General features: G+C 39.9%; 1 protein-coding gene across 1 annotated transcript in view; it reads right to left on the bottom strand.

Annotated features, from left to right (window-relative positions):
• LOC127664685 (aldo-keto reductase family 1 member C15) overlaps positions 1-22635 on the bottom strand; it is a 28384-nt gene extending 5749 nt beyond the window's left edge. Inside the window, exons 1-7 of the mRNA XM_052156781.1 lie at positions 22511-22635; positions 17220-17387; positions 15474-15590; positions 14627-14704; positions 13576-13698; positions 4119-4228; positions 1053-1218 (exon numbers count right to left, since the gene is read on the bottom strand). Of these exons, the coding sequence (XP_052012741.1) occupies positions 1053-1218; positions 4119-4228; positions 13576-13698; positions 14627-14704; positions 15474-15590; positions 17220-17387; positions 22511-22597 (849 nt within the window). The 5' untranslated portion in view covers positions 22598-22635. The remainder of the gene's footprint in view (positions 1-1052; positions 1219-4118; positions 4229-13575; positions 13699-14626; positions 14705-15473; positions 15591-17219; positions 17388-22510) is intronic.
• Positions 22636-23014: the final 379 nt, after the last annotated feature.

Raw genomic sequence — 23014 nt, 5'->3', positions numbered from 1 at the left:
TGAATATTTTTCATTGGAACCAGCTGCAGGTAACAGTCTTCACAGCCACCTTTCTGCACCCCTGAGATCCTCATGGTAAAAGGAGAGGACAATCCTCTGACCACCCACTGTGTGCTGATAAGTGTGCCTTCGAACATGCACATATACAGAAACTAAATTAAATGGCATTTTTTAAATCCTTCAAGATTAAAAACAAAATAAATTAAAAGCCACTGATTGGTAGGAGAGTTCTAGCTAGGACACACATGAGAAAGCATTTAAGCAATAACTTTAATCACTGATTTCTTTATATGGTCAGTCTATAGATTTAGCCAGGCTTTCCTCCCAAGAGAAATGCCAATAATAGCAGTGAAAGTGGCCACATGTAACATTCCAGACTCCAGAAAGCCTGACAACTAAATAATTGTAAGTTAATGAAAAACTCACACAGAGCCATGCCCAGTACAGTGGAGTTAAAAACAAAATAAAAATAAAATGTATTGGAATATTCCAGTGGTTTAACTAACCAGAAATCCTACTTGGATTTAATCTTAATCCAACTTGTTGTTTAATACAAACGGTGATTTGTAAAGCAAAGAATGTGAAGAACAGAAATGGAGGTATTTCAGGTTAGTTCTCTACCATCTGAAAAGACTCCCATAACCAAATGAGGTAATGGAGTTGAAATGCACCTTGTTAAAGAACTTGTAAAAGGCAAAGCCTGGTGTAGAGGCAACAAAACCCAGCCTTTATATTTTCCTTTTTTCTTTGTTTTGTTTTGTTTTGTTTTGTTTTGTTTTGTTTTTCAAGACAGGGTTTCTCTGTGTAGCCCTGACTGTCCTAGACCAGACTAGCCTTGAACTCAGAAATCTGCCCGCCTCTGCTGCCTAAGTGCTGGGATTAAAGGTGTGCGCCACCACTGCCCAGCTTTGCCCAGTACTTTCTCTGTCACCTGTTTAAGCTGATGTCTGTGGCACACAGAAGCCATGCCCTGGGATGAATGAACAGCAGCTCCCATTTGATGGGAAATACTTCCATGTCTCATTCTGGAGAGATGATCTTGGGCTTTTTACCTGGAAGTTCTCTTTGATTCTCTTCTCATTGAAGCTCTTGGCCAGAACCACCACACCCCTCTGCAGCTGGTAACGCAGGGCAACCTGGCCTGGAGTTCGATTGTGTTTCTTGGCAATGGTCATTAAGAGAGGATCCTCTAGGAGATACGGGCTATCACTGCTGATCCTGAAGAAGGAAAAGAAAATGAACACACACACATACTCACAGAAAGATGAGAAATCTGGAATAGGTTGGCTCTCCCCCTTGCCCGTATTCCCAGACCAATGACAGCCATAAATACAATCCAGTATAGTCAAAGCAGAACCTTGGGAATATTTATAGGGATCTGTTTTTTAATTGAAGCAACTGTAAACAACTAAGTTGGTCATCGATAGATGAGAAGATAAACACTGAATAGGACATGTATCTATGCAACAGAATATTTCAGACATACAGAAACTGCCTGTAATCTTCAGGGGGTCTGGAATAACATTGATCCCTACATGCACATATATGTGTACACATACATATATGAACTTTCCAACTTCAATAAGTGCACCTTCCATTTGGTGGTATAACAAAGCTAGTGTGAATTTTCTTTTTCTTCTTGGTAATTTCAGGGATAGAAGATTCATTCTCAGCATGGATCTTAGTAACCTCCTTAAATACATTTTTTCTTTCATTGAGCTGAGAACTTTCCCATTCTCACATGAAGCAAGTGCTTCTCTCCAGACTGCAAACACCACTACCCCTATGCTTTTGAGCCTTTATAAGTAAAATAAGGGTCAACCGAGTACAAGCCCTGCCATGCTAGAACTGTTGCCCCAAGAACACAGACAAGTGACAAGTGACTGGCAAGCATGGAGTGTCTTTGGTAAGGATACTCAGAATAATATGCAATTTAAAGTTTAAAAGTGCTTATTTCTAGAATTTTTCTTTGATAACTTCAAATAACGGAAAGAATAGGAAACAAAGTTAACAGGCAGTAAGTCATGGAAATTGCTATAAAATTTAATGCATTACCAGTAGTTGTGATCACACTGGCCACAAATCATAGATACATGAATTCCATAGAGGGACAGTAGCATGTGTCTGTAATTCCAGTACTTAGGAGGTGTACTGGCTGGTTTTATGTGTCAACTTGACACAGGCTGGAGTTATCACAGAGAAAGGAGCCTCAGTTGGAGAAGTGCCTCCATGAGATCCAGCTGTGGGGCATTTTCTCAATTAGTGATCAAGGGTGGAGGTCCTCTTGTGGGTGGTACCACCTCTGGGCTGGTAGTCCTGGGTTCTATAATAGAGCAGGCTGAGTAAGCCAGGGCAAGCAAGCCAGTAAGGAACATCCCTCCATGGCTTCTGCATCAGCTCCTGCTTCCTGACCTGCTTGAGTTCCAGTCCTGACTTCCTTTAGTGATGAACAGCAATGCAGAAGTGTAGGCTGAATAAACCCTTTCCTCCCCAACTTGCTTCTTGGTCATGATGTGTGTGCAGGAAGAGAAACCCTGACTAAGACAGGAGGTTAAGGCAAAGGTTCCCATCCATGAGCTTGGAGCCAGCCTGCTCTACATTGCAAGACCCGACTTCAAGCCACGCCCATCGTGTTCAAGCACAGGGTTTCTGTAGAATAGGCACAACTTCTCTGGAGCAAAAGAAATAGTAAAGAAACTAATTGTCTAAAAGTGATAAAAAAAAAAAACTGCCCCAAACGAAATAAGAACTTCAAAAGACATATATAAGTTTATTATTACTACTACTATTATTATTAATTAACTTTTGTTTCATTTTGTTTGACTTTAGAAAATCAAGTTTCTACATTAATCATTACACTCTATTAAAATCAGAGAATAAAAGACCATGTCTTCCATGGCCATCAAAAACCTTCTTTCTTATGCCTCATCTAGGTTATTGTTTCTATTGCTGTGATAAAGCACCAAGACCAAAAGCAACTTGGGAAGGAGAGATCTTGTCATCCACTTCCACGCCACAGTCCATCATCAAAAGAAGGCATGGCAGGAACTGAGGCAGAGGCTGTGGGGGAATGATGCCTAATGGGCTGCTCAGTCTGCTTTCTTAATCAACTCAGAACCACAACTGGGCACAATTCACAGCAGTCTGGGCCCTTCCACATCATAATTAGTAAATAAAACACCATACAGTGTTCCCAATAAGCCAATTTTATGAAGACTAGTTTTTATTAATTGTGATTCCTTATCCTTATTACCATGTAAGTCTGGGCTTGTATCAAGTTGATAAAAAGTCCATCAGTGCATGCATATACAAACCCGCTATCTCTTTACTTAAAATTGGTTTCAGAATTCACTAATAAATAAGCAATACTGTTTTCCTAAGCCTATGGATTTTAAACTTATTCATTATTATTATTAATTATTAATAAGTTAATTTTAACATGTTAATGTACATATAATCATATCCTCTTGACTTCAGCTGTATTTATCCTTTGAAAAGTCTTTAATAACATGTTGCGCACCTGGCATGTCAGTATCACCACTTCAAAAGATAGTCATATTTTCTCCTGGGAGTTCTCTTTTTGGCTTCCATAAAACAGTATCTCTGATATTATGAAGGAATATAGTTCTAAACACTTCCTGGATTAAAAACTAGATGTTGTAGAAACAAAACATTTCTGGAAATGATATGAATGTGGGTTTTATGTTCTACCCACTTGTCAAAATGGCATGGCTAGGAGATATGCAGTCTAACCTCTGTAAATTGTGTCTTTAAATCCCTTTTAAAGTTATTCATGCAGGAAACATGTAGACACAGATAAAGTCAAAGTAAAGAACACTAATGAGCAGCACTTGGGAGGTAGAGGCAGGTGGATTTCTGAGTTCAAGACCAGCCTGGTCTACAGAGTGAGTTCCAGGACAGCCAGGGCTACTCAGAGAAACCCTGTCTTAAAAAAACCAAAAAAAAAAAAAAAAAAGAACACTAATGAACCCAGGACACCAAGAACTGGCTGCACTCTTGAGTGTAACTTTGCCATGGGGTTGAAAGTTATTCTTTTAAAATGTATTGTCAGCATAAAACTATTGGCATGAAGAAGTAAAGTCCAAGAGTCTCATTACCAGTTTGAGTCTCTGTGCGATCCCAGGGCACTGTACGCAACTAGAACAATGTCTTTGGACTTGCAGAACTCCAGAAGTTTGCTCTGGTTTAGGTATGGGTGACATTCTACCTGTAGATTTCCAAAAGGAGACGTTATCAGAATATATGGATCAACAATGTCACGCAGGTTTTAAAAGTGCCTTAAGGGCTGGTCTACTGCTATATTGACTTAAGTACAATATGTTTCAAATTGGTCATATTTTTTTCTGGAAATCCTTTTTTTCTGTCCTTTTGTAAGCATTTTAAGACTAAAATCTCTTGTGTCTGACTTGTGGCCTCTGTGACTTTCTATAGAACGAAGCCTAGTGCTCCATTAAAGCAATGACTGCGTATCCCCCTAAAGATGAAGGCTGCAAGCTGAGCCTGAAATGGTTTCCCCTGTAGGGAGAATAGAAGGCTTGTAGAAGGAGCAGAGGGCTCAGGATGGCAAATGGGGTGAGCATGTAGTCTACACTAGATGAGAACAAACATCTCCTGTCCGTAAATGTCCTTGGACTCAAAGGACTTCAATCTTCTGTCATCAAGTCTTTGCTCTGATCCTCAGCATATAAGAGATTCAAAAGTAACATACCAAACTATCACAGTAATCAGTGACTAATTTCCCCCAGTTATGTGAAATTTAAACACACTAAATGCTTAATTTCTTTCATAATTAAATCAAAGGAGAAAGAGAGTGAGAGTGGGAACTAAGACCCAGGGTTAGCGTGAGGGTAGAAGAGAGAGTAAGGAATGGGAAGACACCATGAATACAAGTGGGAGAACCTACTGGTGTAAAGAAACGTTTAACAGCCGTACCAGCCAGCTGCAGTGGACAGACTTTCCTTCCTCTCTGCTTTGAACTAATCGGTTGTAAAAAGCATGTCACAGCGAGGCATGATGGCAAACACTTAGTAGCTACTTGGGACACTAAGGCAGGAAGGTTACATCTTCAATGTCAACTGGAGCATTCAGAGAAATCCTGCCTCAAAATAATTTGTTAAAGGACCCAGGAATATAACTCAGGGTTAGAATATTTGCCTACTGGGTGTGAGGTCTCTGTTGCAAGCCCACGTACCAAGGAAATAAAAAGACATGATCATGTTTTAACACTCAAGATATTAGTGGTATCAAGCATTGCTGAAGTATTCTAGCAACGTTTTTTTTAACCGCGTATTTTTAAAATATGGGCTAAGATGACATCATGCCTATGTAAGTGTGGTCATGGATGTGTGTGAAAGAAGTCACCATGCAGTGCTTGGTATCTTTCGTAGCTTTACATTTTGACAAACTTAAAGGGTTTTGAAATTTATTAATAATATTTTCACTCTAAGTCTAGGAAAGAAACCACAACAGATTGTCTAGATTTCCCCCAGATCACTGCAGCAGCAGTACAATTTTTCTGGGCTTCACTTCAATCAGTTTTTTGTTTTCTGAGACTTTATATGATTTTAAGTACAGCCCACGTAACACAGCCCATGTAACAAGCATTACTGGGCAGTTTTTTGAAGAGCTTTTGTTCTAAGAACAGATCCTTGTGCTACAAGTCCATGACATATAAGAATAAAATATGCTAGTAAATTTATGTAAAAAGCATTCCCTCTGCCCTTAGAAACAGCCCTAGAAGCCCCTTTTAGTCAAGCTGTTTTACAACAAATTATGTTTGTTTCTAGGCGACATATTGCAACATCTAAAGGAAGTAAAAACACAGTCTTTACTGAAACCAACCGTTTTCCTTTTTCCACTTTATTTTTAAAAGACATTCTTTCATCACCCTGGCTGACCTAGCACTCATGCTGTGGCTGAGGCTGCTTGAACCCCTGATCTTCCTCCCTCTGTCTCCTAGCTGCTGGAATCACAGGCATTTGGTGCTACATCCAGCTTCAGATCTTCATCTAACCAACTCAGTCTGAGTTTACGATTTCTTACAACAGAAGCATTGTACCTGCGCGCTATTTGATAGAGTTTTCATCTATTATTGTAGTCAAAGTTTTTTTTTCCCCCTTTGGGTATCAGTATCAAAAAAAAAAAAAAGTCCCATGAAGCCATTACACATTTAAACATTTCTCCATTGTAAGATATTTAAAATAACTTGATAGGAAAATAGTCATTAAAAATGAAAACATGGAACTGGAGAGATGGCTCAGCAGTTAAGAGTCCACATCGATCAATCTAATGGTTGTCCTGAGTTTGGCACCCAGCATCTGCAGCAGGTGGGTCACAGGCAGCTCCAGATCACAACTCCAGCTCCAGGAGGAACCTGACACTCCTGGCTTGGGTAAGCACCTGCATACCCCACTCCTTTCCCCCTCCCCCCGCACCTCTCTTTCTTAAACACACACACACACACACACACACACACACACACACATTCAAAATGAATCTTCTAAAAAAAAAAGAATAGGCAAAAAATAAAAATAAGAAAAACAGAAGTAAATGAGAACAGAGGCCAAGTACTGTTTGTGTGGCTGTAGTTGCAGTGCTAGAATCCCTAAGCCAGAAAATCTCAAGCTTTGTTTAGTCTTGCCTGATCTGTGTACCCAGAAATGCACACTCTGAAGTATGTGCTTTTCTTTTCTGTATTTTAATATTCCACAAATAGATTCCTAAAGGTAGGTAAAACAAAAGATACTAAAACCTTTTGTATAATTAGCAGAATATTCTTTAAGACTAAAAAAAAAAAAATGTAATGCTACAAATAAACCATTCATTTAGTGTTTTGATTATTATGTGGTGGAAGAGTTTTCTTTTCTGGTCCAATGTCTTTGGTATTCTGTAAGTTTCTTGTACGATTATAGGCATCTCTTTAGGTTTTGGAAGTTCTACTCTATAATTTTGATGAAGATATTTTCTAGACCTTTGAACTGGGAGTCTTCTTATTCTATTCCTATTATTCTTAGGTTTGCTCTTTTCATAGTGTCCCAAATTTTCTGGATGTTCTGTGTCAGGAACTTTTTAGATTTAGCATTTTCTTTGACCAATGTGTCAACTTCTTCTGTCATATCTTTACGCCTGAGACTCTCTCCTCTCTCTTGTATCCTGTTGGCAATGCTTGCAGCTGTTGTTTCTGTTCCTTTTCTAGGTTTTCCATCTCCAGGATTCCCTTAGTTTGTATTTTCTTTATTGCTTCTATTTCCACTTTCAGGTCTTGTACAGTTTTATTCATTTCCTTCACCTGTTTGATTTTATTTTTCTGTATTTCTTTATATTTATCCATTTCCTCTTTAAAGGCCTCTCTACCTGTTCGATTGTATTCCCCTGTATTTGTCTAAGGGATTTATTCATTTCCTCTTTAAAGGCTTCTATCATCATAAGATTAGATTAAAGGTCATTTCCCTGTGCTTTGGGTGTTTTACAATATCCTAGTACAATTGCTGTACTATGATAGCTGGGTTCTGGTGGTGCCCTGGCTTTTATTAATTGTGTTCTTCTGCTGACCTTTATACATCTGGTTGTCCCTGGTGTTGGCAGACCTGGTGGTCCCTAATGGCAGCAGGCCTCTGCGATTGCAGATAGATTTGGTTGTCCCGGATGGTTACGGCTTCCAGGGATACAAGCAGAGTTGGTATTCCCTGATGGCTTCAGGCCTCTAGTTGTCACTGGGGACATCAGGCTTCCAGAGATGCAGGCAGAGCGGGTGGTCCCTCCCTTATGACCACAGACCTCCAAGATTGCGGGTATGGGTAGGGTGGCCTCAGGCATGCAGGGGAGCTGGGGTCTAAGAGTACAAAGGGCACAGGGTGAACTCACCTCTGCTAGGTTTGTCCAGAAGAGCTGGCAGGCAGGGAATTGAGGTCTGAGCCTGACTGGTGGTCCCTCATGGCTGCAGGCCTCCCGGATTGCCCAAATAGCATTCATAAGTTTGTTTATTTGTTTTTGCAGTGCTGATGATGTAAGGTCTTACACATGCCAAGCAGACTGTCTACCACAGAGATACTTGTCCAGCACCTCGTGTGGTTGCTAAATAGTTATGTGGATTATGATTGGTGTGTTGGTTCACTCTTTCCCTCCATGTGTCCATACCACTTTGTAGCTAGGTGTGTTAGGTTCGTTGTGAACTCAACCACCAAAGCCATCAACTGTTATCCATCCCTCCTGGCATGGAGGGCTCCTGCAAGATCCACTTAGACTTAGCCCCTTCCGACACTCGGTTTCTGGTGGCTTTCCTGACAACATACATGCATTATTTTCCCTCAGTCTAAGAGAAAATTCTTGTTCCGTCTCCTGGCCATGTTTACTGTTTCATCCTCTGCCTTTTCTTTCCTTTCCTTTCCTTTTATTTTTTAATTTATTCTTTGACTGTTAAGTCCACTATATGTTGCTCAACTGCTCCTAAACATCATGTCGGCCCTGGAGTGCCTGATATACTCAGGGTCATTCCCATTGGAGAAAACCAATGTTTCCCCTCGCAACAGAGATAAGTGACAGACCAACAAAAGGAATCCAAAGGAAGGCCCAAGAACGAGAGACCCACTTGTTTGCACATTCTGGACTCACATTAAAAACACTAGACTGGAAACTAACATAAGCACAGAGGACATGGTGCAGACCTGTGCATGCTCTGTGCAAGCAACCTCAGTCTCTGAGTTTATATGAGCTTTGCTCATGTTGATTTAGAGAGCCTTGATTGCTTATTGTCCTCCAACTCCTCTGGGAGAGACAGCTGAAATTAAGGGACACTTGAGGAGTAGTATGGAAAGATAATATACTAGAACCTTCATATAGATATATAGTTATATAGATATCATATATATAACATATATATGTGATATAGATTATGTAATATAATCTATAATTATTAAGTATAATATAATAAATTATACTTAATTATATTATTAAGTATTTATATATTATAATTGCTTATATAATAATATAAGTACTTATATATTATAAGTAATATATTAAGTATATTATTAAGTAATATATTAGGTATAATATAATAAATATATAATATATGATATATAATATATGTAGTATATACAGTAAGCATGGCATATATGCATAATGATATGCAATATTTAGAATATTCATAACATATTATGTTATATTGGTATTAATAATAATGTAATTACTATTATAATAATACAATTCTGTTAATAATATTATTGATATATTATAAATTAAAATATAGCTTTTGTATGACTAAAGGACCACCATCGATAGGATAAAATGGCAACCTACAGAATGGGAAAACATCTTCACCAACCCTACATCTGACAGAGGACTGATATCCAAAATATATTAAAAGCTCACAAAATTAGATACCAGCAAACAAAACCCAATTACAACCCAATTTTTAAAAAATGGGATAGCCGGGCTGGAGAGATGGCTCAGCTGTTAAGAGCATTGGACTCCTCTTCCAGAGATCCTAAGTTCAATTCCCAGCAACTACATGATTGGTGGCTCACAACAATCTGTAGTGGGATCTGATGCCCTCTTTTAGTATGTCTAAAGCAGCTACGGTGTTCTCGTGATAAATAAATAAATAAATCTTTAAAAAATGGGCTATAAAGCTAAATACAGAATTCTCAAAAGAGAAATCTCTAATGGTTGAGAAGCACATAAGAGATATAACAACGGAAACTGAGGAAATCCAAAAAATCATCAGATCCTACTACAAGAGCCTGTACTCAACACAACTGGAGAATCTGGAGGAAATGGACAATTTCCTTGACAGATACCAAATACCAAAATTAAATCAGGACCAACTAGACCATCTAAAGAGTCCCATAAAGCCTAAAGAAATAGAAGGAGTCATAGAAAGTCTTCCAACCAAAAAAAGCACAGGACCAGATGGTTTCAGTGCAGAATTCTACCAGACCTTCAAAGAAGAGTTAACACCAATACTCTTCAAACTATTCCACAAAATAGAAACAGAAGGAACACTACCCAATTCCTTCTACGAAGCCACAATTACACTGATACCAAAGCCACACAAAGATCCAACAAAGAAAGAGAACTTCAGACCAATTTCCCTTATGAACATCGATGCAAAAATACTCAATAAAATTCTTGCCAACCGAATCCAAGAACACATCAAAACGATCATCCACCATGATCAAGTAGGCTTTATCCCGGGAATGCAGGGTTGGTTCAATATACGGAAATCCATCAATACAATCCACTACATAAACAAACTCAAAGAAAAAAATCACATGGTCATTTCATTGGATGCTGAAAAAGCATTTGACAAAATTCAGCATCCTTTCATGCTTAAAGTCTTGGAGAGAACAGGAATTCAAGGCCCATACCTAAACATAGTAAAAGCAATATACAGCAAACCGGTGGCCAGCATCAAACTAAATGGAGAGAAACTTGAAGCAATCCCACTGAAATCAGGGACCAGACAAGGCTGCCCCCTTTCTCCTTATCTTTTCAATATTGTACTTGAGGTACTAGCTCGGGCAATTCGACAACATAAGGAGGTCAAAGGGATACAAATTGGTAAGGAGGAAGTCAAACTATCATTATTTGCAGATGACATGATAGTCTACCTAAGTGACCCAAAAAACTCCACTAGAGAGCTCCTACAGCTGATAAACAACTTCAGCAAAGTGGCAGGTTATAAAATCAACTCAAGCAAATCAGTGGCCTTCCTATACTCAAAGGATAAGCAGGCTGAGAAAGAAATTAGGGAAATGACCCCCTTCACAATAGCCACAAACAGTATAAAGTATCTTGGGGTGACTCTTACCAAACATGTGAAAGATCTGTATGACAAGAACTTCAAGACTCTGAAGAAGGAAATGGAAGAAGACCTCAAAAAATGGGAAAACCTCCCATGCTCATGGATCAGTAGAATCAATATAGTTAAAATGGCCATTTTGCCTAAAGCAATATACAGATTCAATGCAATACCCATCAAAATCCCAACTCAATTCTTCACAGAGTTAGAACGAGCAATTATCAAATTCATCTGGAACAACAAAAAACCCAGGATAGCTAAAACTATTCTCAGCAACAAAAGAAAATCTGGGGGAATCAGTATCCCTGACCTCAAGCAATACTACAGAGCAATAGTGTTAAAAACTGCATGGTATTGGTACAGTGACAGGCAGGAGGATCAATGGAACAGGATTCAAGATCCAGAAATGAACCCACACACCTATGGCCACTTGATCCTCGACAAAGAGGCTGAAAACATCCAATGGAAAAAAGATAGCCTTTTCAACAAATGGTGCTGGCTCAACTGGAGGTCAGCATGCAGAAGAATGCGAATTGATCCATCCTTGTCTCCTTGTACTAAGCTCAAATCCAAATGGATCAAGGACCTCCACATAAAGCCAGACACTCTGAAGCTAATAGAAAAGAAACTGGGGAAGACCCTTGAGGACATCGGTACAGGGAGAAAGTTTCTGAACAGAACACCAATAGCGTATGCTCTAAGAGCAAGAATTGACAAATGGGACCTCATAAGGTTACAGAGTTTCTGTAAGGCAAAGGACACCATCAAGAGGACAGATCGGCAACCAACAAATTGGGAAAAGATCTTCACCAATCCTACATCAGATAGAGGGCTAATATCCAATATATATAAAGAACTCAAGAAGTTAGACTCCAGAAAACCGAACAACCCTATTAAAAAATGGGGGTACAGAGTTAAACAAAGAATTCTCACCTGAAGAACTTCGGATGGCGGAGAAGCATCTTAAAAAATGCTCAACTTCATTAGTCATTAGGGAAATGCAAATCAAAACAACCCTAAGATTTCATCTTACACCAGTCAGAATGGCTAAGATTAAAAATTCAGGAGACAGCAGGTGTTGGAGAGGGTGTGGAGAAAGAGGAACACTCCTCCACTGCTGGTGGGGTTGCAAATTGGTACAACCACTCTGGAAATCAGTCTGGCGGTTCCTCCGAAAACTGGGCACCTCACTTCCAGAAGATCCTGCTATACCACTCCTGGGCATATACCCAGAGGATTCCCCACCATGTAATAAGGATACATGCTCTACTATGTTCATAGGAGCCCTATTTATAATTGCCAGATGCTGGAAAGAACCCAGGTATCCCTCAACAGAAGAGTGGATGCAAAAAATGTGGTATATCTACACAATGGAGTACTATTCAGCCATTAGAAACAATGAATTTATGAAATTCTTAGGCAAATGGATGGAGCTAGAGAACATCATACTAAGTGAGGTAACCCAGACTCAAAAGGTGAATCATGGTATGCACTCACTAATAAGTGGTTATTAACCTAGAAAACTGGAATACCGAAAACATAATCCACACATCAAATGAGATACAAGAAGAAAGGAGGAGTGGTCCCTGGTTCTGGAAAGACTCAGTGAAACAGTATTTGGCAAAACCAGAACGGGGAACTGGGAAGGGGTGGGAGGGAGGACAGGGGAAGAGAAGGGGGCTTACGGGACTTTCGGGGAGTGAGGGGGGGGCTAGAAAAGGGGAAATCACTTGAAATGTAAATAAATTATATCGAATAAAAAAAATTAAAAAAAAAAAAGAATAAGAGATCCAAAAAAAAAGATATGTTCAACATCATTAGTCATCAGAAAAATGCAAATCAAAACAACTCTGAGATATATATTATATGATTATATATTATATAGTATATAGTACATTATTATATATAATATATAGTATAAAATGTTATATAGCATATATAGCATATATAACTATATTATATAATATACATATGTTACATGTATTACTGTAATTATATAATTATATATATTATAAACTATATAATATGTAATATAATACATAAAATAGTATATAAAATTATATGTATTATACAACATATAACATATAATTATATACAAATTATATATAGTATATTGAATTTATACATATAATCTTGCTCTTCACAAACTGACAACAGTACATACACAACTCACTGAACATGAAGTTGTCAAGCCGGTGCCTACATAGAACCTTCACCCCTATGTTCCAGCAATTTTGTTATAGGAAGGTACTCTACACAGCACCAAAGGAAAACTGTAAACACCGACCGAGTACAATCACTTTGTTCCACAGTGATATCCCACCTGCAAGATACACTAGTGCAGTGGTGGCACAAATCGTGTGGGAGTAACAAACCAGTGTGTGATCTGACTTAAGACTCATGCCTTGAGATGGAAGCCATTCCTGACATGGCTCAAGGAACCCAAAGGAGAGTCCTTAATGACACAAAACATTGGCACTTCTGTCCCTAACCACCTTGAGCTTCAAACTAACGGATGCACTTTCGACACATCTTCACCTTGGTGTCTCATAGAACCCTCAGGTCCACGTCTGATTTAGAAGGTGTTGTTCTTGCCAATCTAGTCAACCTGGACCATTGCTGATATTTCCTATCTCGGGAAAAATAGCTGTAATCTAACTGGCTAATTCAAAACAGAAATTTAAGAAGCATCAATTAAGGAAGAAGTTTGTGAAGAACAAAAGGTAAGGGATGGCCAAGGTGGACTAAGAGCTTACCTGATTGCAGGTGGGCTTGTATTTCAACCCTGGTTTGTTCAGAATCAATTCCAGCAGTTTGTGGTTAAAATTAGACACCCCTATAGATTTTGATAAGCCTGCATCCTTACACTTCTCCAGGGCCTGGGGAGAAAGAAAAACCTGATAAACATGTAGTGCACTCTGTTTTGGAGTTTCTCCTGGAACATTTTTGAACACATAATACTTTCAGTTTCTTAAAGCAGTATTGTCACTTGAACACAGCCTTGACTAACTCACCCACCTGCTATGAATACATACTTGTCTTCTCGTTCAGTTACATGAAAATACACTCAAGTCTCCCCTTCCCTTCCCTCACACTCTTTAGTGGCACCTGTTTTGATGCCAGGCCCACAATGGTTCTTCAATAAATGCCATCATAGTCAAAGACAAAGGATTCACAGATCTTGTGCTAGTAGAAAGCATATTATTACATTTTCCTAAGATGTTGAAAGCGATATATGAAATATGATGTATAACGGCATGTTTCAGTCTCAATTATAGCTTGCTCTGTGTTAAGGCAGATTACACTTCTCTAAACGTGTGCTTATCTGTCCTGGAATCATGTTGTGAACCTTGAGTTTCTTTCTAATGACCCCCCTTTATCCAGTTTATATCTTTGATCAGTCATAAGTCAAAGAAATGACAACATCAAACTATAGTTGAGATTAAAAATTGAAGTCATGCCACATAACTTTACAGATGAGATTCCAGAGATAGAAAAGGCTTTGTTTTTCTTTTTATATTCTTCTTTCCTATATTATATCCTGATTACAGTTTCCCATCCCTTGTTCCCTCTGTTCTTCTCCCCCCACCTCCTCTCTCCCCAGATCTACTCCTCCTTAATTTCCTACAGGAAAGAGCAGGCCTCCCAGGTATACCACACAAACATAGCATAACAAGTCACAATAAGACTGAGCATTATGATAGGTCTTAGGTCTGTCAACTGATTAAAAAAACAGCTCTTTTAGTTCCTTATTAATTTGTTTCTACCTTACCCACAATGCCTTAGGGTACCTGCAGCAATACATACCTCCCATGTATCACGAATGTCCACTGTTTCTAAAATGGCTTTTCCATTTGCATCCCTTGGCATAAGTTCTTCTCCAGGCTAGAATGCAGAAAAAAGAGAACTTAACAAATATTTTCCCTAATAGTCTATTTAGAGTACCGAATGAATGAACTTATTCAGCCAACACTCAGGAGATTATATTAATTACTTTGTGTGTATCATGCACATGTGTCTCCAAAGAGGAAGTCTGGGAGATGAAAAATTATCTAAGAGATTAGAGCAGAACATCTTTTCCCTTGATTGTCTCCACTTTTCCCCCTCCCCCTACTATGAAGCCCTAAATGTCACCAATTATGAGGGCTCCTTCAATTGGGATTTATTTCTAAGACAGAACGGTGTGAAAGCTAGAACTTATGATATTAATCATGACGTTTTTCTCCACTTTGTGATGACTCAGTTCTGAGTTAATGAGTCCATCAGATGTGATCAACAAACATGTACCATGATAAGAAAACGAAGCCACAAGGCCCAAAGGATCCCAAGCCCAAATTTGAACCCAAATTCAGATTCCTCTGTGCTAGTATGATACACATGGGCTAGAGCATTCCCTAAGGAGGTAGAGAAGCCCCTGGAGTCTAAGTTCTCTCCACATTTGGCAAGCCCGATAGCTAAAAGGCCGTGCAGTCCTTGAGCTTCAACCTTTCAGAATACTAGAGGATGGGCAACCTGTAGGTTGCTCAGCTGTAGTGGAGAGTCATAAGCGTTTAGGCATTCTATTCACCTCAGAGAGATGAATCTCTCTTGGTGAGAGCCCAGACACTGGCCTGACATAATACAACAGTCAAGGGCCTGAAAATCTAAAACTGACCTTCATAGCAAACGGTATATGAATAATGCAGAGATCTACATAATCCAGCCCAAGTTTCTTCAGTGATCTCTCCAGGCACTGACGAACCAACTCTGGTCTAAAGAAAGTACTCCAGATCTGCAGTTTTCAAACAAAATTACACATTGTGGTGAAAGAATAGAGACCCTCAATTGTAGTATCAGCTAAGCTAAGAACAGTTGAGGCTAAATGTTTAGGTAACTTTTATTAAAAAATTTCAGATAGGACCCTGCTATACCTCTCCTGGGCATATACCCAGAGGATTCCCCGACATGCAATAAGGACACATGCTCCACTATGTTCATAGCAGCCTTATTTATAATAGCCAGAAGCTGGAAAGAACCCAGATGTCCCTCAATGGAGGAATGGATACAGAAAATGTGGTATATTTACACTGGAATACTACTCAGCAATTAAAAACAACAAATTCATGAAATTGTTAGGCAAATGGTTGGAACTGGAAAATATCATCCTAAGTGAGGTAACCCAATCACAAAAGAATATACATGGAATGCATTCACTGATAAGTGGATATTAACTAGCCCAGAAGCTCTGAATACCCAAGACACAAGTAGCATATCAAATGACTCCCATGAAGAAGTAAGGAGAGGGCCCTGATTCTGTAAAGGACTGATCCAACATTGTAGGGGAGTACCAGGACAGAGAAAAAGAGAGAGGTGATTGGAGCATGGGTGTAGAGAAGGCTTATGGGACTTATGGGACATATGGGGAGGGGAGAACTGGGAAAGGGGAAAGTGTTTAGAATGTAAACAAAAAAATTAGAAAATAAAAAATAAAAATAAAAAAATAAAAAAATTCAGATAATATATTATGATCATGATTTTATTCTTATACAACTTTCCCCAGATCCTCTCCCATAATCCTGCCCAGGTTTCTGCTGCCCTATATAGAGCACATCTATAGAATACTGACATTTATTCCAGTGATGACAAAGTGGAGGATATAAACAGGACCTAGAAAACAACCAACTTAAGTATTTTGAGATTTAGACATTTTAGGTCTTCGAGGAATGAAAAAATGATGGGCTAGTGGGATTGGAGTCACTGTCGTTAGTAAACCCAGAACAAATTCCAAGAAAGCCAGTCTAAAATCAAGTTGTCACCAGTGTAAGATAAGAAGGAAACATCGTTAGAGACCTCAGCTCAGATCATGTCACCCACGCACGCACGCACTCACGCACGCACGTCAGCTTTCCCCCTGAGAGAATGTGACAAATTTCAGTCTAGTCAATGCTGATTTGAAAAATGATTTTTTTCCGTTTGTGTGCAATATCTCAACATCACTTGGTAATCTACTTAAGAACTAGGTACTCAGGGTCCAGAGAGGCCAGACAATCCAACAGAACTGTTTTCTTATTTTGCATCTAGACAATATCTAATAAACTCAAAACCACTGAGTAACTGTATTCCACATTAAAGCAAGACTGTTCTTCCTTAATTTTTTTTCATTTAGAGGTCAGATATCAGGAATAATCATTTCTTTTCTACCGTGCTCCCATGCACATCCCAGAGATCAAAGGTTGCCAAGCAGAGCAACCTGTACCTTTTCACACTGAATCATTTTGCTGGCCCTGTAATCTGTACTTATATAATGGGTCTTTGCAATAAAGAAATTATGCAAATTATACCAAAAGGGTTGGCTTCTCCCTCCCAGGTAATATATCAGAATTGGCAGCAGCTTCCAGCCATTCTGGCCATGAGTGTTCACCTTGGTGGTGTAGAACAAATCCTCCCTCTTCACAGTTCCATCAGCTATCTTGTCTCGGAGGGCCTGTCCAACTTCTTCCTCATTTTGATAGAAGTAAGCTGCATCTATGTGACGGAAACCTACATCAATGGCTATTTTGGTGGCCTCCATAGCCTTGCTCTTTGGAACCTATGAAACAAGAGTAGGGAAAGGTGGAGATATGACCAACTCAGAAGAAAAAAAAAGCTGCTTATTTCTTCATAGTATGTTCTCTGAGTTGCTGCCAGCCCAGCCCCTTGGTTGGTCTTGTTTTACGATGAAAACACTGATAATAGACTTACAACCTATCTGAAGACACAGATTAAAACAGGACTGACTTCTAAATCTTGACTGAATGAATTAGTGATGTGGGATTCACATGAAGCCTGGGAATGCAAGTTTCACTCAATAAAGATCAGTTGTAAGGAACTAGCTAGCAGGAAAGCAAGCATAATGGGAGAGAAATTCTAAGGCCCCCGTTCCCGACCCCCCAACAGGACAACTGTACATACTCACAGGTATGGGTGGAGTAACAATGGAAAATTAGCTCCTATGACCCATCATTCGCAGTGTCCACCCAAATAAGCTCCTTAGTTCATGCAAGATTCTTTTAATATACTTCATTTGTCCAGTCCTTGTAGTGAGCATTTCTACAGTAAGCATTTACAGAGTGTCAACACTGTGTTAGATTCTGAGGTCCTGGATGTTTTTCCATGAACAAAAGGACTGCCTCCCCTTCTTTTAAGTGGTATTTGAGAAGAAGGTGGAGGAGGTGGTTAATACACAAGGAAGAATGAAAAGTGGGTGTGGTCAGCCACACCTACAATCTTAGCACTTGGGAGGTAGAGAGGCAGGAAGAGTAGATGGGCAAAATCACCCTTATCTATATAGTAAGTCCACTGCCAGCCTGGCATGCATAGGAGCTTGTCTTCATCTTCATCAGCAGCAGCACCATTATGACATTGCTCTCCATGTATGCTTCAAATATATATTTTGTTGTGAAAGAAGTGGATCTTTAGCTACTCCTACCATTGCCAAGATGCATAATGCCAATTAGAAGCTTAATCATGAACATTGGACTTGTTAGGTATTTATAATTATATAATTTACCAGTATTGCTTTAATAAAATATGCATAAATGTATGTTGTACATTATATTGGTAAATTTTCATAGGCTTTTAAAGCTCATCAAGAAGCTGGCTCTGGAAGCAGACTTTCCTCTTCCCCAACTTCAGACCCAAGTATGTTTGTGCCAACTGTTCTCCAAAACTCTCTGCCCAAGGTCAGGTTGACCCACTGGCTTTGTACCATGAAGATGGAAAAACTCAAGCAGCTAACGGTATTGAAAACATGTGTCTTAAAAACAGCTAGGATATAAATCATTCCTGTCAGAAGTGGCTGTTGTTTATCCCATGATATGAAATCTCACTACTTTGAGGAAGAGAGGATGTGGAAGAGGAAGAAAAAAAGAGGAGGAGGAGGAGGAAAAGGAGGAGGAGGAGGAAGGAGAGGAGGAGGGGGAGGAGGGGGAAGAGGGGGAGGAGGTGGAAGAAGGGCAGGAGGGGAGAAAGGGGAGGAGGGGGAGGAGGGGGAGGAGGGGAAGGGGAAGGAGGGGGAGGAGGGGGAGGAGGGGAAGGAGGAGAGAAGGGGAAGGAGGGGGAGGAGGGGAAGGAGGGGAAGGAGGAGAGAAGGGGGAGGAGGGGGGAAGGGGAAGGAGGGGGAGGAAGAGGAAAAGGGGGGAGGAGGAAGAGTGTGAGAAGGAGGAGGGTGAGAAGGAGGAGGAAGAGGAGGAAAGGGAGAAGAAGAAGAAGGAGGAGGAGGAGGAGTCAGTATGAAGGGTCAGCTCATCCATGAGGAGAGAATGCTTAATCACAACGCTCCAACTTACAACCTCAACTTCTCCAGTGGGTTCCTGTTGGATGCTGTGAGCATCCAATTTGGTGATGTCATCTCTGTCTGTGGCTATTTGTTCAGTTTCTTGGAAGCCTCACCCAAGGACATACTTCATTCTGCCCAGGAGGAACTTATGACAGGGAAATCTAGCTGCTGCCTCAATGAGACTCTCACTGTTCACTTCATTGTTTGTCGGACCCCTGACTTTATTATTGGATATTTTTTATTTACATTTTTTACATTTCAAATGTTTTCCCCTTTCCAGGTCTCCCCTTAGGAAACTCCCTATCCCATCACCTCTATGAGGGTCCTCCCCTTCCCACCCACTCCCATCCTCCTGCCCTGGCATTCCCCTACACTGGGGCATCAAATACCCTCAGGCTCAAGGGCCTCTCCTCCCACTGATGTCCAACAAGGCCATCCTCTGCCACATACTCGGCCAGCGCTAAGGGTCGCTCCATGTGTACTCTTTGGTTGGTGGTCCAGTCCCTCGGAGCTCCTGGGGAGTCTGACCTGTTGAAACTGTGGTTCCCTCCATGGAGCTGCAAACCCCCTCAGCTCCTTCAGTCCCTTCTCCAACTCCTCCATCAGGGACCCCTGTGCTCAGTCCAATGGTTGACTGCAAGTTTCTGCCTCTGTATTTGTCAAGCAGCCCCCTGATTTAATGATGTTTTGCTATTTATCTGTTTCTATTTCTACCTCATAATCCATTCTTTTACTTTTGCTTGTAAAGGCTTTGCTCATTCAAAACCAAAAGTATGGCCCTCACAGATGATGTTCCAGACCAGTCAAAATGAGTATTTATTCCTTTCTAACCATCACACTAAACCCTAATTTATTATTTTACTATTTGTCCTTACTGACAAAAATTGTTCCACTAATTTTGCATGCAGAAAACTTAAATGAGTCTGTTCTTTTGTCTGCATTCAAACTGGGAGGATCGGAGAGCAGGATGCTAGATCCATATCCAGAAAAGCCACAGTGAGAGAGAAGCAGGCACCGGGAGAGCTGACAACCACCCATGTGACCAGCCATTGTTTCCAGGACAAGGACCACACCTCACAAGGCTGCTGTTGGGAGGCAAAGTCAGGACAATAATATTTACAGATTTGAAATTTTCCTCAAATTTCAATCAGTGTCTATTTTAATGATTTAATCTGATATCCTGTGTTTGTGTTCATCCCAGGAAACTAACTTGGCTGGACAAATGAAGTCACAAGACACATAACTGAGCAGGCTTTTGTTCTAGTAATGACCCATAGAAGGACATTGGTGAAGTTAGAGTCACAGTCAGAATAAAAACTTCTGCCACCCAGATGCTCCAGGACTCGTAGGGACTAAACCATCAGCCAAGGGTACACATGGTTCCAGCCAAAAATGTGGCAGAGGAATGTCTTGTCAGGCATCAGTGGGAGGAGTGGTCCCTGGGCAGGTGAAGGCTGAATAGATGCCCCAATAAAGGGAAATCGAGGGGGGGAGGAGGTGGGAGTGAGTCAGATGGAGGGGCATATACTTGGAAGCAGGGGGTGGGAGGAGGGGTTGGGGGTTTTCTGGGAGTGGGGAACGGGGAAAGGTTTTACCATTTGAAATGTAAATGAAGATTATATTCAATAAAAATTAAATAAACTAAGAAATCGAGTGGGGGGAACCTTCTAATATTGTGAAGGAAGCGTCTGATGGTTCTTTTCTGTTTCTCAAAGACACGTGCTACCTTTACTTTTGTAAGTGAGGGCATTATGAAATGCTGTTCTGTTCTGTTCCCTAAGACACAAGTCTGTCTTTAACAATAGTAACAGATGTTGACTAAAAGCTACAAAACATATACTACATGCTTAAATCTATCACAAAGGATCTTTATGCCATTGGAAATAAACTGGTTCTAGCAGATGCTGCTATTTCATCATCCTTCCACCAACATTGAGTATATTGATACCTTTGTCATTTGCAGACAATCCTTCCTAATCCACCACCCCAAAGCTTCTATTCCCTGTGACTAGACTTTGATACTTTCAGTTCATTAAAATGAGCTGTTGAATGGGTACATAATGTGGTAAGAAATGTAATCAAAGTCCCACTGTTACTTTATGTCTTGTACGTCTTCAATACTAACCTATGAATAGAATGATTGTGGCTTCTCATAGACATTTTCTAAAAGTTTGGCTGCACTCACTCTAAATACTTATCTTTATGCCTGCATCTCTCAGTCTTTATCAAAGAAGCTTTGTTTTGCCATTAACAATGACAGTCAAAGTAGAGAGACCAGGTTTCTGTGAAATGTTCAGCCATAAATGAAATATCTATATCTCATTGTTTCTTAAAGAAGCTCAGAGAACATCATAGAAAAGGAGGAAGAAAATTAGTAAGAAGCACAGGTCAAGAGAACAGGAAAACTACTATATAACAGGATAGTACACTGTTATAGTATATAACAGTGTCTTCAGGGTGTGATAGAACTCCTTGTATTCAGGAGCTGACAGCAGTTGTGGTTGTCTCTGCAAAACCTGAACAAGACTAATCCAGTCAACACTGCAGCATGCACAGAGGATGGGATGGCAAGACCTCACCCCTAACTAAGCTGCTACTGACAGTTGATGGCTTCTTGGAAAAGATTCTGTTTCCTTCAGGCATATGACCCCCAAGTAGATTAGCTATGCTCTAGTGGATGACCTTATATTTATATGAATTTAATCAGTATTAATGGACTTAGTGCTATTAAAACAAAAGGCCATGAAGTTCAGAGGAAGATGTGAGAGTATCCAAGAGGAGTTAGAGGTGTGGGTTAAGTGGTGACTATGGCAAAATTATGTTATGGACATGTATAAATCTTTAAAACCCTGTTCAAAGAGTTGAAACTCTCTAACAAATATAGCTTCATCCAAAACAACAACAAAACCAAACAAACAAACAAAAAAACCTCATAGCAAAGATGTTAGCCAATGCTTCTATCATTAGCCATTTTCTCCCCTATCTATTTACCACGGGAATTTCTGACCAAGATCAGGATAGATACAGGAGAAGCCTGAGCTTTAGATGCTAAGAATGTACAGATCAATAAGAATACTTACATCAGGGATTCAATGCACTCAAGTATGTAAGTGCTTAAAATATATGGTAAGCATCGAGATTTGTTGGGAAACAATGATACTAACAAAAATGAAAGATAGTTCACCTACAAAATCATCTACCTCCAAATCTCCAGAGCTAACCTCTTAGCATCTCACCAAGTTCCAAAGGTAATCTCCAAGCAAGAACAGAAGCAAGCTGTAGGTAGTGAAAGAAACATGCAGAAGAATCATCTAGCAGGTATAGGTGGTCTGCTTTCTGAAATTACTTCCAAGGTAGGTAGTATCCAACCCTTGAGTTCCAAAAGATCCACTTACCTCTCCAGACGCAAACGTGCCAAACCCAAGCACTGGCATTAAGTGTCCATCATTCAGTTTCACTGAACGACTGTTTTTGAGATCCATGATACCCACAGCCCAGCCAGTCGGACTCTGTCCTTTCTTCCCTTTGACTAACCTGAGCTAAATAGAAGGCAAGGCTCCAGCACTCTTTATTTCTGTTAAGAAAGGCGGGGACAAAATTACAAAGGCTCTAAAATAAAGTTGGAGTGAGTCCATTGGCTTTGTTGCAATCCCTTCATGACTTTACAGAACTATCTTACAGGAAACACACAGAGAAAGTTTACATATTAGAAGACGTTGGATTTTCAGCTCCTAAGCTGAAAAGCTAACTGTGATAGTCTACCCCTGATAATTAATTACACCATTATAAGATACAAAATTATCACCACGGTGTTTGTCTTTAAACATGAATTCTGCTACAGAACCTGTTCCTTTCTTCACCCTTTATTTGTTTTAGGAACCATATCAAAAAAAAAAAAA

The sequence above is a fragment of the Apodemus sylvaticus genome, chromosome 14 (assembly GCF_947179515.1).
Source record: "Apodemus sylvaticus chromosome 14, mApoSyl1.1, whole genome shotgun sequence".
Taxonomy (NCBI): Eukaryota; Metazoa; Chordata; class Mammalia; order Rodentia; family Muridae; genus Apodemus; species Apodemus sylvaticus.
Note: the sequence above shows the minus strand (reverse complement) of the source record. Positions and strands in the feature narration are given on the sequence as shown.